This window comes from Mauremys mutica, chromosome 8 (genome assembly GCF_020497125.1).
Source record: "Mauremys mutica isolate MM-2020 ecotype Southern chromosome 8, ASM2049712v1, whole genome shotgun sequence".
NCBI lineage: Eukaryota > Metazoa > Chordata > Testudines > Geoemydidae > Mauremys > Mauremys mutica.
In genome coordinates, this window is record NC_059079.1 from 103,146,035 (window position 1) to 103,163,097 (window position 17,063).

At 41.5% G+C, this 17,063-nt stretch overlaps 1 protein-coding gene across 3 annotated transcripts in view; it reads right to left on the reverse strand.

Moving 5' to 3' along the window:
• The window catches only part of ADAMTS2 (ADAM metallopeptidase with thrombospondin type 1 motif 2), a 279,567-nt gene that overhangs the window by 13,288 nt on the left and 249,216 nt on the right, over window positions 1–17,063 (reverse strand). For all 3 annotated transcript variants that reach the window (XM_045026992.1, XM_045026991.1, XM_045026990.1), the window contains exons 13-19: window positions 14,742–14,875; window positions 13,827–13,950; window positions 13,046–13,126; window positions 10,496–10,659; window positions 8,776–8,935; window positions 7,095–7,227; window positions 528–735 (exon numbers count right to left, since the gene is read on the reverse strand). In XM_045026992.1, coding sequence (XP_044882927.1) covers window positions 528–735; window positions 7,095–7,227; window positions 8,776–8,935; window positions 10,496–10,659; window positions 13,046–13,126; window positions 13,827–13,950; window positions 14,742–14,875 — 1,004 coding nt within the window. The remainder of the gene's footprint in view (window positions 1–527; window positions 736–7,094; window positions 7,228–8,775; window positions 8,936–10,495; window positions 10,660–13,045; window positions 13,127–13,826; window positions 13,951–14,741; window positions 14,876–17,063) is intronic.

Below are 17,063 nucleotides of genomic sequence, written 5' to 3' on the forward strand. Positions count from 1 at the left end.
TGGCTTTTCTTGACAAAGATGCCCAATGCCCATTTAATTGCAATGAGCTTGGGTGCCTAACTCTCTTAGGCACTTCTTAAAAAACCCAGCCATGTCCCTAAAGGACTTTAAGGAAAAAAGAAAAAGGCATGACACAAATCTATGGTATTATTTTTCTCCGAGCGGTGTCATTTGGTGAAATAATTGAAGTGACAAACAGAAGAGAAATGCTGAAGGGACCAATTCCTTTCTTTCTGAACCTGCAACCAAGACCAGAAAGATCTGGCTCATGGGAGCCAAATCAAACAGCATAACTTCTGAATTAATTGTTAGGTGTTCTACTGCTGTCCATACTGCCATTACCCCCACCTAAACTCACTTCTGGGCTGAATTAGCCCTGGTGGATATATTGTGCTCTACACTGGTAAGCAGAAGTTTTCCAGTCAGTGCAGTAGCAGGACAGGACAACTCGCTGAAGACTCCCCTGTCCCTGCTTTATAAAATATTATGAAAAATATGGTTGCTAATTACTTATGATCATTATCTACCTGTGACCAGGGTCCTATCCTCCACTGGGCAGGACAAAGTGCTCGATTGCAAGACCTTCTGCCTTCTGGACGATCATTGTTGCAATATTTGGTATGAACAGAACGATTTGTGTTGTCATGCAGGGGTTGGATACACCGTACGGAACGTACTTGATATCCTGTTTTTCCACAGCTTTTGCTGCAGGGCTCCCAATCTCCTGTAACCCATCTGGTTAATGAAAACAGGACATGTGAGGTAAAACACTCTCTCTCATACATTAGTCATGTCAAAAATATTTATTGAACTAGAATTCTTAAATTTCAGGATTAGCAGTATGTTGATCTTGATCCCAATCTAGTAAATGAAAGAAGATAAGTAAAAATTACTAAATGTTCTGGGAAGCTGAATTAGCCACCGCACTGAAGCTGACAGTAAGTGGGCTAAATGCATCCAAGCAGTGTCTTCTGCACTGGAAAAATAGTGCAATATGGGTCCTTTGGTCTGTTTGTGGTAGCACTTATGGCTATTGTAATTAGGATTGATTTAGTGTGTCTTACCATTCCAAGCAAGCTACCGACAAGAAGGAATTTAGTCCATCAACTTAATATTTTAGATCTAGCAGCAGTTAATACTGTGACAGGTTTGTGTTGTCAATGATCTTGAAGAAATATCAGATAAAACTGAACTTTGCTTATAGGGGAAGCTAGAAGAATTCTAAATCTCTTGGCTAAATCTTGCCATACACATCTCAGATAGGTTATAAAAAGGAACACACACACATACATTTTTGAGAATTTTTTGCACTGGCATAATACAAAATGCAGTGTTCCAGATCCAAATTTGTTAGATGATTAATTCTTTAATAAGGAGAAATCACTGTCTATTCTGAAAAATAGCATTGAAAGACTAATGCTCTGGACTTGCACAATGTGAAATTTCATCCTTGTAGGGTTATTTTTGGTGTCTAGAGGTTTAGTACCGCCATTTTGAATTCAGTGCTCTCTATCATTGACAAAACTGTATCCAATTTGTGGTTTTTATCACCATATGTGCAACTGGCAAAAGAGGTGTTTTGTCTTTAATATTAAAGATCTAAGCAGGTTGGGGAGAAATATTTATGTACCCACTTCAAAGCTTGCCCTTTCTATTCCTATTGAGGACCTCCCTACACTCATCTCACAATAACTCACTTTCTTCTCAACTTTTTACTGTGCACAGGATTATTAAATTCTTGCAAGTAGATGGCAGCTCAGCGACAATTATACTGTAGTTCAAAGCATAACAGCCAGAGGCATGAAACCCATTATAACGAAGGTCACATCTCTTCCTACCATACTTCAGTATTGTATCATGTGAGTTCACCTGGGGCACCAGTATAGTAATGCTTTCTAATTGTGGCACAATTAGAGGTTCTTTATTTCTGAGATGAAGGCGTCAATATTACTTCATTTCATTTATTTTGGTTATAAGCTGGTCCTTTAAGGACTGCATGTAAAAGGGCTGAGATCTGCAAAGGAGACTAAAGGCGCTAGATACCCAATTTGCATTGATTTCCAATGGGATGTGGACACCTCACACTTTTAGGCTCCTTTTGAGACCCTTACAATAAATTCTGTTCACTTTCAGAGAGAATAGACCAAACACACAAATCACTGACACGGCTAGGGGGAAAAGAAAAAGGAAAATGTTATTTTTTCTCCCATAGTATTATCTCAACATGAATATTTCCACTTAATTTCTCTTTCTTCGGAATTCTCTAATGAGGCTCCTACTCGTTACAGGCCCACATTTGGTGCACTGTTCAGATACCTATTTCAAAAGTTAAAAAACAAACAAAACCAACCAGCCCTAAGATAAAGTGGTATTAAGTGGTCGTAGGCTGTGTTGTAGCCTTGTCAGCACCAGGATTAGACAGACAGGGTGGGTAAGGTAATATCTTTTATTGGACCAGCTTCTGTTGGTGAGAGAGAGCTCTGTGTGGTTCAAAAGTTTCTCTCCTTCACCAACAGGAGTTGGTCCATTAAAAGATATTTTCTCTCCAGTATTAAAGGGGAACATCTTTAAAAGCACCTATATGTCTTTGGAGTCCCAGCCCAATTTTTAAAATGGCTTAAGCGACTTAGGAAGCTAAGTCCCATTGACTTTCATTCACTGTTATATTGACATTCATTGGGACTTAGTACTAGATTACAAAGCTGTTTAGGAGCCTAAAGATACAGACGGGTACCCAATGGGATTTACAAAACTGCAAAGCAGGTTAGAGGCCTAGCCCCCAAAGAAAGCCAAAGGGAATTAGGTGCCTTTCAAATCTCACTAGGCACCATTCTCCATCTTTTGGCATCTCCTAAGCAGCTTTGTAAAATCAGGCCCTTAGGGTCCTAAGTCAGTCAGATGCTTTTGAAAATTCACCCAAAATCTACAACAAGTTTCTCAAGTTTAGTGCAAGTAGTTATGTGAATCACAAGTCATAAGGACTTAATTAGTGGTGTGCGAATGTTTCCAAATATAAGCAATCCCATCTACATGTATAACATCATAATTCCATGTTAGATCCCTGGATACCAATCTTAGCAGACCTGTCTTTTGCAGATACTCTGAACTGAAAAGAACAATTTCTCTGCAGCTTCCCTAACAGTAGCTATTTGTAAACCTCTAATAAGGCTACATCTACACTACAGCCATGATTGATGCTCTGAGATCGATCCACCGATAGCCGATTTAGCAGGTCTAGTGAAGACCTGCCAAATCAACAGCAGATCGCTCTCCAGTCGACCCCTGTACTCTACCCCCAATGAGAAGAGTAAGGTAAGTCAACAGGAGAGTTTCTCCCATCGACTCTCTGTGGTGTAGACCCCGCAGTAACTCGACCTAAGGTACGTTGACTCCAGCTATATTATTCATGTAGCTGGAGTTGCGTAGTGTAGATCGACTTTAGCCTAAATAATTCATGCTGAAACCAACAGGGAGATAAACCACTAAAACAATTGTTGATAGCAGAGGATGGGGTTATAGCTGTAATTCTTACAGATGAGTTTACTCAGAGAGGGTGACAGTTCAACCAACCCTCTGGAAGAACCATGAAAAATATGGACTCAGAACCGAGCTGTTTGTCAAGCAATTTTGAAGGCTTCAAAGCAATATATCCAGTCTCTCTTAGGACCAATGTTAAGGGCCTCCTAAATCCCTGCAGTAATATTTTAAAGAACATAATATAAACCACTAAGCATCTTGTATTGTTCAGAACATGTGGACAGCTTGATTACACTGGGATGTTCCTACTGAGACTCTTGTAGGTAGACATTCCCTTTCTGATGCAAACGCACACATCCCATTAGTGCTAACACAAGTTGCGGCATAACCAACAGGAGAATATGATGTGATGTTTATTTTTCTTTTCTATGTGGTCCTTGTTACAAAAGCTGTTTCTCTTTAGAAAACTGTCTCTAGTAGAATCTAAATGAGAGGCATTGTGGTCAGAACAAAGTAACGCCTCAGGTCCCTTTTCTCCTCCCGTGGGGATTGTGTGGAGGGGCGGGGTGAAGCAGTAAGCTACTGAAGGCCACAAAGGAGGCAGAGGAGTATCTGGAGAAACTATTAGATGGTGGCAGAAAAGAAGAGGGAGGGAGGGAGGGAGGGTCAAAAAGCTCAGCATCATTTGGGGACTTCTCTGATCCATCTCTGTTGGATCCAGAGCTTAATCCATTTTTAAATACCATCTCCCCACAGCATTAGACACCAAGAATATTGCAAAGGGGAAGTGCTTTCTCTCTACAGCGGAAGCTGTTGTGGTGTATTTGATGCTTAGCCACAGAGCAGATGAAATTTAGTTTTGCTGATGATGTGCAGTGTTGTTGTAGCCATGTTGGTCCTGGGATATTTGCTAACTATGTAATATTTCTAATACAGTTTTCACAGAACTCTGAGCTCATTCTTACCAGTAGTGAGGTTTCACCCTCTTTCACAATGGCAGAAGACAATGTTGCCACCATACCACTGAGCTCCATAATGTTCTGTGAAGATCTGATAAGGGTCCCTTGAACTAAATCAATAAATCCCTGTGATGGCAATTTAGGAAATAGTCCTCTAAAAATTACTATTACAGCCCAGCTGATTGGGGGACATTTAGCTATAGATGCACAGAAATAACAATTTCCTTGGTGACGGTCAGAGTGGCTGACTTCAGTTAACTGACTGATGCTAAAATGAGAAGAGCTGTGAGGCCCAGGGAGGAGAGGGAAATAATACACAGGGCCTAAGAGAGATTAGAAACATGGGAAGAAAATAAAGTGAAATTCATCTCCGAAAAACACAAGCAAATACAACTGGGGAAAATAACCCCAAACACAAATACCCCGTGAGAGGGGGGAACTGCAGAGCAGCAGCGCTAATCTATCTACAGATGAAACAGAAAAGCAAATTAGACAGCAGATAAAATTTTCAAAAGTACCTCAGGCACCTATGTCCCATTTTGAAGAGTAGCTAAGGTACTTAGAAGTGTAAATGTAATTGAAAGTCAATGTGACTTAGGAGCTTGAGTCACCATGCAGGGTCCAAGAGCCTAGGCTCCAGCCCTAGCCCAGAAGTCTCCCCAACAATGAAACAGCTGCCATGGCAAGTCACAGGTTTTCCCTTGCTGTGTAGACATACACTTTGGCACATTTGAAAATTTTACCTATGTTTTGCCATGTGGTATGGTGAAAACTCCTCCATGACTGCCCCTAGAACACTGTATTACATTCTGGGCACAATTTTGCAAGAACTATAGTGACAAAGTGGAAGGAGTGAGGGACTGGAGGAATACTGAAAGGTGGGCTAAGTGATGACAAAGTTGGTGCACATGATCATAGTCTACAAATATTTGAGGGATGCAAAAACCAAGAAGAAGGGATATTATTTAGTGTGGTACATGCAGGTACAACTGGCGTAAACTAAATATAAATATAGACTGAAAAATGCCCTGAGTTTGAGATGTGCTAGGCAGTGGAAGAGTTCCAGAAGGGAGCTGATGGAAATATCATTACTTGGGATATTTAAAGTTTGTACAAAACACTAGAAAAGGTGGTGTAGGGAATAATCCTGCATTGACCAGGAGATGGACTAGTGACCTCATACATCTCTTCTGTTTTTAACCTCTGATTTTATGAAATTACACAGTAGAGGAGTAAGGCAACAATCCTTGGAGCACAAGATCATTTATAGGAAGAGGATCTCTGGGACAACTGAGTTGCAATGATCCTCCATTAATTGTGAGGGAGCAGCAGCTTTCAGTTTTATTGTGTTGGCCTCAGTGCTAAGGAGTCCAATCAAAATCTGCCTCGCCTATGAACGAGAAGGCCCCATTTAGGATTAAAACCACCTTCTAGGTAAGAATGAAGTTACTAGTTTAATTAGAGAGGGACCCAAACCAAAACCCTGGATCAGAGACTACGCAAACATTTGGGATTTATAACCAAGATCCTGATATGAATTTTGTAGCTGGCTAATATCTCTATACTGGGCTGAGCCAAAACTCCAGATCCAAGCACCCTTAAATTTGGGGTCTTTGAAATCCATATCTGAATTTTGTGGCTCATGTGCATGTGTAATTTAATTTTACTTTCATTTATAGTTTTACTACCTGGAAAGGAGCTCATAACTGAGTAACAGAAGATTGTAGCTTTACACAGAGAGTTCTAATTGTGGTCATTAAGTCAGTGCTGGTAAACAAACTTGTTAAACCCTGATCTTTGTTGTGTTGATGGGGCACAGTTATTTGACTTCTCCTTCTCTGGTGTTTGTCTTTGGAAGGGAGTTACAAAATATTGGCTGGTATTGTTTAGTTATTCATCACACGCATTGGAATCTAGACTCGGTTGCCAGAGATAAAAGCTGTAGATCAACTTACTCCTTACTTGTTGCGGTAGCAACAGGGGAAATATGTGAGTCCTACATGTGACAGGGTTAACTTGCTGCCAGTCAAAAAAGCACCTGTAAAATGTGAATAAATACATCCGTAATAATTGACTATATACAACAACAAGAAGGAAGCACAAATAATAACCTCTTAAAATGCTGTCCTGGGATATCCATGGAAATCAACATAAATGTTTCAGCAAAAACTTGCATGAGCCAAACCATTCCCCTCCCTGACCTTTGCAGCTTTAAAAATATGCTGAGCGTTTTATTGGTGTTTGTATTAGAAATGTATGACATTTGTTCTCTTAAACAACACTCTATATGCTTGCTTTTATATAGTTAAATTCACACTCTGTAAAATCAATTTATATGACTTCACTTCTGGTCCATTGAATACAAGTGTCTGGATCAAGACGGTGTATTTTTCTGACCCAACCTATCTCAGAATCAGCGGGATCTGTCATTCCCAGAAATAGTGTTTCTGCAAGCAACACTTTAGCAATGACATTGTGTCATTGCATAACACTATCTAGGCAATGATGTAAAATAATGGTGAAGGGCTCCTAATCTAAAACAGCCACGTGTCAGAGTAGGAAGGTATATGGAGATAGCTGAAAGCACTTCGTTCCAGTTGACCATTAGCATTAACTGGACATGGGCTATGACCAATTCTAAGGGACAGCAAAGCTTACATTGGTTGGGAACATTCCTGCAGATTGCATGCTCTGCGAATAGGCTTTGGCTTTTGGATCGTCTCGCAGTATCTCCGATGAACCATCTTGTGGTCTGTCTTCCTCCGGCAACCATATTTCGTAAACTGATTACCTTAAGAAAGATACTTCTTTTATCTTCAGCATTTACAATACTTACACACAACTCAGATTGTACTTGTCCATGAAGTGGCTAATGGTGTATTTTGAATGGTAGGTGACCATTCTACGGGATTGTAGATTGCACCTGGTTAGCATTTACTTTACTCATTACAAGCAGCTACCTATTTAGCATCCAGAACTACCAGTCCTCTTTGTCTTCTCACAACAAAGCTATAATCACAATAAATAACTGACTCTTCTGGAAGCATGCAGAAAAGAGCAATAAAAATAATTACGGGTATGGAACAGGTTCCATATGAGAAGAGATTAAAAAGACACGGACTGTTCAGTTTAGAAAAGAGACGAATAGGGAGGATATAGATAGAGGTCTATAAATCATGAATGGTGTGGAGAAAGCGAATAGGGAAGTGTTATTTATCCCTTCACATAACACAAGAACTAGGCATCTTCCAATGAAATTAATAAGCAGAAGGTTTAAAACCAACATAAAGAAGTGATTTCTTCACACAACACACAGTCAACCTGTGGAACTCATTGCCAAGGGATATTGTGAAGGCCAGAAGTACAACTAGGTTCAAATAGAATTAGATAAGCTCATGGAGGCTAGGTCTATAATTGTCTATTAGACAAGATGGTCAAGGACTCAATCCCATGCTCCGGGTGTCCCAAAAACCCCAACTGCCAGAATCTGGGACTGGATGACAGGGGATGATCACTTGATAAATTGCCCCGTTCTGTTAATTCCCTCTGAAGCATCTGGCACTGGCGACTGTCAGAGACAGGATACTGGGCTAGATGGACCTTTTGTCTGACCCAGAATGACTGCTTTTATATTCTTAAAGGGGCACCTCTTGGCAATACAAGGGTAAAAGTTTCATCAGTGTCCTCTAAATTTGCACACCTAAAAAAGCAGCCAAACAGCACAGCAGCTGAAACCTCCTATCTCCAGGCAACACTGGTCACCAGCACTGATCAGGATCAGGGTCTAGTACTCACTGATCCCTAAACTGGAGGCTAAGATCACTGGACACAAAGGATTCGGAATTCATCTGCCAATGGGTGTGATTTGTGTTATGTGCTTGAAGTTTTGACATGCTAGTTTTCATCAGCACACAGCCAACTCGTATATAATTGGTACAATTTCTCAGTAACAGACAGGGACAAAGGCAGAAACTGTCATATCAGATGTGACCAAAGGTCCATCTCAGCCAGATATCCTGTCTCTAGGAGCAGTAAGGGATGCTCCAGACAGTTACGGACAATGGACAGTTATGGGATAAGCTGCTCAAAGAGGAATTCAGCTTGTATTCAGAAGCATGGTGGTTAATATTCCTTACACATTTTTTCCAGTCTAATGCAAATATGGATTTTCTTATTATTTATTTGTCTAATATTTGTCTAATCCTTTATTTAAATAAAATCCTGCTAAGCTCTTGGCCTTATTACTGTCTTGTGGCAATGAATCCCACAGATGAATTGTGTTGTGTAAAAAATAAAAGGCATTTCCTTTCCTCAGTTTTAAATGTGTTCTTTTTTTTACCTCCTCCACACGGTTTTGAACACTGGGACCATTTTTTCAGAGCCCATTCATATGTTACTGAATCATCCTCCAAAACATTGTTGTTATCTACATTTAAGGAGTCTTCATGGATCATGTATTTGTAAGTCAAAGAAACCTTGGCACCACCATGAGGAATCATCTAGTCAGCAAACAAGAAAAAATAAAACCTTTAAAAAGCTTATATCAATCTTACAATGACAATCATGACACAAATATAAAAACATCCCCCAAGAGATGTAAATGTTTTAACCCCATTAGAGCTGTTCTTGCTGTTAAGTATCTCTGTATCCTTGGAGCATAGGGATTCTTATACTGCATGTTTAAATAGGCCATCACTGCTTTAGATTGATTTTTCTTGCCAGTGTTGCATTGACTTTAAAGCGCTAAATTTTTCCATAGCCTATTCTAAAGGAGAGAAACATTAGGGTACAATGATAATGGTGACTCCACTAAAACCAAAGATTAATAAAAATACAAAGATTAACTAAAACAGATGGAAAGAATTGTAATAACCTCTGCAATAAACACCAGGGCCGCCCAGAGGATTCAGGGGGCCTGGGATCTTCGGCAGCGGGTCCCGGGACAGAAGGACCCCCCGCCGTGGGTTTTTGGGGCACTTTGGTGGCAGATCCTGGAGTGGAAGGACCCCCCGCCGCCGAATTGCTGCCAAAGACCCGGCACTTTGGCGGCGGGTCCTGGGGTGGAAGGACCCCCTGCTGTGGGTCTTTGGGGCACTTAGTCAGCGGGTCCCGGAGTGGAAGGACCTCCCGCCGCCGAATTGCCGCCGCAGACATGGAGCGGAAGAAGCTCCGGGGGCCCGGGCCCCGCGAGAGTTTTCCGGGGCCACCAGAGCAAGTTGCCCCACTTGCCCCCCTCCCCCCGGGTGGCCCTGATAAACACAACCTTTCTTACGATGGTCTTGCAAGTTCTATGAATAATCAACTCATTACCTGACCAAGGAATGGAGCTTCCACATAAAAAATGACTTCGAGCCAGCTTCCGCTGTAGTACTGAAGCCAATGGGACCATTCATGGAATACGCTGCTATTCCACATGAGTAAATGTATTGAAATCTGGCCCTTGGAGAATGTAGATTTTCAACTGGTGTAGATCAGCACAGCTCCCCTGCCTTCAGTGAGACTCTGTCAACTTACACCAGTGGAGGGTCTGGCCCACAGTATTTACACTGCATTGACTGTTTTACGACGTATAATGAGCAGAGTTTGAAAGATTTGTGAATTAAAATTCTGAAATGGACTAAACCACCTGAGAGCCCATTAAAGGATCCTTTTGCATTGAGGATCATGTGCCAGACATTTTCAAAAGTTGGTGCAGATGTTGTTAAAGGGTAATGTACATCTGACTATGATGTGGTACACTGATTTTTTTTTCTTAATGTTCACACCTCAGCTGTGATTAGTATGTTGGATATCCATTAGCGAGTGATGATTCCTAGGCCATCCACAGGAAATAACTGGGAAGGTCAAATGCTTGACATACAACCCTGGAGTTACTGTTAAACACATTTCCAGTAAGTGGCAATGTGCGAGTTCGAAAGGGATTAAAATGCATCCCTTTAAGTCTTAAAGCAGATGACTTAATGTGTTTCACAAAAGGAACCTTAATATACTATAAAACATTATGACTCAGTGTAACCCAGACACACTCTCCCACAGAAGATGGTTTTCAAGTGACTTACCAGAATGACTATACCATTGCGCAAAGGCCCCATGGTCTGCACTGTTTCTCTATCGTCATCATTCCGGTATTCCCATTCCACACCCATGTCAACAAATACTTTAGAATCTGGTACATAGTTGTCTTCATTTAAAACGAATTTCCCTGTTTCTCGGTTCTTAATTGCTAGAAGTAACATAACAAACATGAATACTTGGGGTTTTCATCTCATTTCTAATATTTTTTTCAGTAGAAGGCTAGATGAAAGAGCTCCAAGCATACCAGTGTCTGTTCTTCCCCAGTTCTCTCATTGGTTTGAGAGAGAATTTTTTAGGCATTCTGCTTTATCTCATTTTGTTTTCTCACTCTGACACACAGTCTTCTGTGGATTTTTTTTTTTTGGCCCTGTGTCTATTGGTATTTTGCTCCAGTTACTTTTCCAGGATACACCCCTGTGATCTGAACTCATCCCTTCTCCAGTTAATTTCTGTCCTATCTTCTACTATCAAAGACTGGAGTGGTCTTTGTTTTACTGATATCCCTGGCAAATGTGTACATCTAACTCAAGTGCTCCTCAGCACCTTCAGGCTTTCCCCCACCTCATAATTTAAATAAACCAACAACCACTGGCCAAGATTTTCAGAAGTGGCTAGTGATTTTGGGTGATTCCATTTCAGGGGCTCATTTTGAGACATCTTAATAGGGCTTGATCTTCAGAAAGCACTGTGTATTCATCCTCTGAAAATCAGGCCTCTTGAAGATGTAACTAGTTGGGCTTCAGAAACTGAGGCATCCCCAGGCACCAGTCACTTTGGAAAATTTAGGCCTCTATTAATTTATGCACCAGCAGTCTGGTTCCCTATATAGACCTTCCCTTCCTAAAATGTTCCCAGGTGCCTAATGAATGTAAACTATTCCTCTTTGCTCCATAGACTCATCCATACATTGAAACCTTAAGGTTTCAATGGAGCGTGGAATTGGAGGCATTTTAGAGAAAACTAAAAGGGAAAGTCTTGACACAAGACTTTTTCTAGAAAACTAAATTCAGCTCCCAGACATCTCTTACAACCCTGCACACCCTTAAAAAACAGGTACCAACGTGTATCCCAGCAATCCCTAGGTGTTTATCTAGATGTCTATCACCAAGTGGACCTCCTGGCACCAAGTACTGATTCCTATCACTGCAACCTGTCTGCATTTCACATCTCTGTCCCCACCCCTGGAGCAACCTCTTTGTTGCAGCAGCAGCGATCAGCCCCCTCCATCTGTTAGAACATGGATCCTATCAAGGGAGTCCTTCCCTTCCTCCATTCTACATTGTTCCCCTCTTGATTAAACTAGCTTCCCCAAGTGGAGGAGCCGGTTCTGAGTTGGGCCTGCTCTAAAATATCCCTATATCCTGCTTCTATCAACAATTCAGTCTTTTTCACTCAAGTACAGCAAACACAGCCTGAAGCTACTGCACTTGGATTCAGAGTCATGAGCTGCTTGTGCTGGGTGCAGGTAGGGAACATCTAGGCACAGGGAAAGCGGTCAGATATTCTTCAGCCTGGGCAGTAAAATAGGTAACACCACACATTGATTTATCTGTTGCTGGTTGTCTACCCCCTCATTTATACTGGGGATGAAGGAACTGGCTTATCTTGTGCCATGGTACTTGGTAGACCTATGTTTTGAGTTGAAGTTAGAAGATAAAGTGTTTCTTTATTCACTATACCCATTTTAATCCACTCCATTCACTAACAGCAGATTGAGCAGCCTATTCCTCTCAGAAATGACCCTCCCTCTCAATGTCCACACTCTCCTGGGCTCACTCTCTCCGTGCCTTGCTCAGTCTAGTGTCCTGAAGTATAATGATATTAGCAGTACGTACAGGCTTGTGAAGAAGCAGCAGATTGAGGGGAATGGGTGGTCATACTAATGCAACTGGTTAACCCCCAAATGAAGAATGAACTTAGTGCGATTCCTGCATTGGTCACCATTTTGATCTGCCAGGGGGTAATGAATGGCATTTTTAAGGAAGCATTTACTAAAGAGAAGCTTGAATGATTCATAGCAGAATTAGCAAGCCATTTGCTGTGAATCCACTTCCAATTAATAACAACCTATCAGGCATTGCGCCTCACTGATCCCATTGCACTGTAAGGAGAGGATTTCAATTACTGTCTAAATTCTGTGATTGATTGGACATCCTAGCATCATTACTATTAACAATGGTGCAGAATTTGAAAGAGAGAGAATGACAGTGCCATGCTTTGGAGGTAGCTGGGAAGAAGCTGAATACAGGATGCATATTGTGAACTATACACGTGAAGACAATGCAAACGCTATCACACCCTCTAATGAAATTCATCACCCCATATAGCAGCAGACACGCACTGATTCTGGGATCATCCTGCAAAGGTGCTAAGTAATAAAACATGAGGGAATTAGGATCCAATTCCTAATTTGTGCATGTAAAGAGAGGAGGGTTCTTATGCACAGACCGATGCACAAACACATTAGAAGCTTTGGGAGCGGGGGAGAAGCAAACTAAGCCTGTACAGAAAATATATCACAAATGAATACTCACCAAGATTATGAATGGTGGCATCTGTTTCTTGTACAAGCAAGTGCCTTGCACCAGCAGGAATTTCAAATATCTTAAGGTACCCTTTATTGCAATATTAAAAAAATAATAACTGGTCAATATGATAAAAACAGGGCAAGTCGGTTTTACTGTATATAAATGGCTTTATTTTACAAAACTCAGGATGTTTTAAAGCAAGCTGGGCATAAGCAATTATGCTATTCCTATCCCTACATCAGGTAACGAGAAAGGAAAGAGACAGTGACCTCTGGGTTAACAAAAACAGCTTGAATGTCATCAGCAAACTTATGCCACTTCAGACCAAAATGGTTCCCTATCTTCCCAAGTGACCACTCACAATGTAGAACAGCAGGACATCCAGGTTCCAGACTGGTAATGACTGGAGATAAGATACTGTCATAGCATTCCATGGAATCAGATTCAATAGATGAGCTACATTAGTTTGCAGAGAAATCTGCAACACAAATCGGTCTATAAGTCTCTTGGGGGGAACCATTAAAACCACTTCCCTGTGCCAACTGTGGCAGGCATAGGCCTTGATCTTAGCACAGAGGGATGACAACCTGGAAAAGCTCTTCACGTACTTCCAAACTCCAGACCCATCTCAAAGATAAAGTCCTGACAGTGTCTGCTGGAATATCTAAGCCTAAAACTATCTGCAATAGGCCTATGTTTGTCATGGTAGCAAAGAGATCCAGAGTGAACAAACAAGAAAACTCACTGAAATCATTCACCCAGAACAACACATCTTGAATTAACTGACCTGGTTTCTTTGGTGTCCTGGAGAACGTTCCTTTCACCACCTTGCAGTGAGAGTTATCTCCACCACAGACACCACACTTATCTTCTTGCTTAGAGGAACCTATTACCCTGTCACATCCAACTTTCTGTGAGCAGAGAGGAAACACAATGCTACTTGTTTATCCAAACTTTAACACAAATAATCCTTGGATTAAGATATCAAAAATAGTTTTTTAATATTAGCTAAAAAAGTATAGTACTTCCCTAGAGTGCACATTGGTAAACACACACATTTCCAGTCATCGCAGTAACTGTAGCTTAGGTAAATATATTTTGTGATTCATTAGGGTCCTGGTTCAGGAAAGCATCACTATTAACTCAGGGGTCTTAAGCACCTGCTTAAAGTTAAACACCTGCAGAAGTGGTTTGTTGAATCAGGGCTATAATTCTGTTCCAAACTGTAATTTAAAATACTGATGAATTATAGCAGATCCCAATTTATACAAATTGTTGGTGATTATAGCCAGATCAAACAGATACAGCATACACATCAGATACCTTTTAACACCACTTTCTTCAAAAGTTGCTGTATGTTCATATTTCACTATACGTTCCATCATCATCAAGTCTTATGAAGGAAAAGCTTCACTGAAAGCTAACTGTCACGATTCATCTTAAAAACCACTGCATATACTACTACTTGTGTAGGTAGACGCTGCTGGAATTGATTCCCATGCAAAGTGATGGCAACTGCAAATATCACACACAATATTGTGACAGTAATTGTAATGAAATCTCTCCACTGCCCAAAGCGTTATAGCACTCACTTAAACATTCATTCTCAGAGAAGAACATTCAAGTGACTGTTTTGATAATTTTTGCATCAGCTAGTCTTGAAAAATGTTAAAAGTGAAGCATCAGGAGTGATGCTACTTACCAAACAATCCCCTCGCACACAGATGCTATAAAAATCTTTATATGAGCAGCGGGTTCCATCATGTACCATTCGTTTCATATACACAACATCGCCAGTCTCCTTAGACTCACAGTACAGGTGGCACCTTTCTTTAGCTAGAAGACAAAATGTCCCATATTTTATTGTTAAGCTTGAACAGTTCATTTGCTCAAGCTATGAATGTCAGTTTGAATGGCAGCAGTATTAGCTATTAGCCTGCATCATCTTTCATACAGCGCCGAGCACACTGTCCGCATCCAATAAATGCTAAATTGTTGTTATCATTATTCTACAAAGGCTCAGTTGGAAACTGCTGGATAAAAAGAACCAATGGATTGTTCTTGGGGCTGTATCTTAGGGTTTGTCAATACTGCAAAAAAAGACCCACAGCTGCGAATCTCAGAGCCCAGGTAAACTGACCTCTTTGGCCGGGTTCAGAGCCTGAGCTCCAGCCTGACTGGGAATGTCTCCACTGCTATTTTTAGCCCAGTAGCTCAAGCCCCGTAAGCCTAAGGCAGCTGATCCAGGCTCTGAGACTCACAGCTGTGGCTTTTTTGTTTTCCCCAGTGTAGGCAAACCCTAAGTGACTTAGTTGAGTTTACACTGCACACTGAGCCCAGGCTCTGACTCAGGTTTGAGCCCATGCCCACCTTCTGTCTACACACAACTCAGTCTGACTTGGGTCAGCAAGCTCTCAGGACCTGGCTCATAGGAGTCTGCTGGGGGGGAGCCCCCCGCGGGTCAGAGCCCGAGCCCTCCTGAGGCTCGAGTCCAAGCCCTGCCATTTTGCAGTGTGGACAGCACTCAAGCTGCAGACGCGAGTCAGGAGGTCTGTGTAGTGCAGTACAGACGCATTAGCCTGGTTCTGGGACCCAGGTCCAGCAACCATAAGCCGCAGTTTAAATTGCAGTGTGGATGCTCAAGCAGTAGTTGGAAACACAGAGTTCACAAAGTCAGGTCCCACAGACCCGAGTTAACAATGCAGGGTAGACATATCCAAAGAAGCCATTTTACTTCTTAAGGGGCTGCATTCTGTACTGTGCAATCTGGCCTATGTTTGGGCAGTTCAGAGCCCCACTACCCAAGGGGTGGAATTCTGCCTCAATGCTCACTGTATTTAAAACTGAAAAAGCAGATAAGAATTTGACCTTGAATAGTGACAGTTCAACACTGTATGTGACATTGGCTTCCAAAGACTCTTAGAAGAGTATTGGACTGTTTGCTCCTAAACAAAAACGTTATTCTCTACTACTGCAGTGCTTGGATCTACAATAGCTTAAGTCATCAAACAAGACAGGCACTCTGAGAGACCATGAATAAAGTAATTTTACCACCAGTATGTGTGCAAACAGCCAAACCATTGCATTTCTTTCTTCTAATCTGTTCTGGGTGAGCTGAAAACATGCAACAGAGCTGAAATGACTGGTTAAGGAGTGAATAAACCTATGGCCTCAAACATGGCTTCTTTGTATCTCATTTTCACACACATTCCTTGCTTTGCCCATTGACTAGTTGCATACGGTGGGCTCTTATTCCACTGTATGCCATCCTGTGGGCACACAGTCCAAAAGGCACAAGCTAGCCCAAAGGTATGTGCATGCAGTACAGCAGACAAAGCACCAAATTTCTAAGCCTTCTGAGGTTCAGTTGATTATAATGGGTACAGCTAGCCAAAAGCCCTTTCTTTTTTATTCTTGTCCTGGATACCCGCATGAGGAACATACAGAAGCAGCAGCTTGGCAGCCTGTTGTTAGCAGATGCTATCTTTCTATGCAGTGAGGAGAAGGACAGTCTAAAAGAGGATCTTGATAAATGGAGAAATGTGTTGGAGAGACATGGGGTCAAAATAAGGAGAGGAGAAACAGTCTGCAGTTTCAATAATGTGAACACGGAAGTATTATCCTTGACACTAGATGGGCAGACAATGCCGAGAACACAAACTTTCAAGTATCTGGGCTCCAGAATCTGGGAAAATGTGGAAATTGAGGAGGAAATTAGAGCTACAATAATAAATGCCAGGCTCAGATGGAGAGAGATGAGTGGTGTTGTGTGTGACAGGAAGATACCAGTAAAATTAAAAGGGAAAGTCTATAAAATGATGGCCCGTCCAGTTTTAATGTACGGCACTGAGTGTTAGGAAACAAAGAACCATCACGAGCAAACGATCTGTTCCACAGAAATGCAAATGGCTGAGTGGGGTAAGCAAGACAGACCATATGAAGAATGAGTATGTTAAGGCATGCTCAAAGTAACATCCATAAGTGAGGGAGTGCAGGCTCAGACAGTTCGGTCACGTAAGGTGCA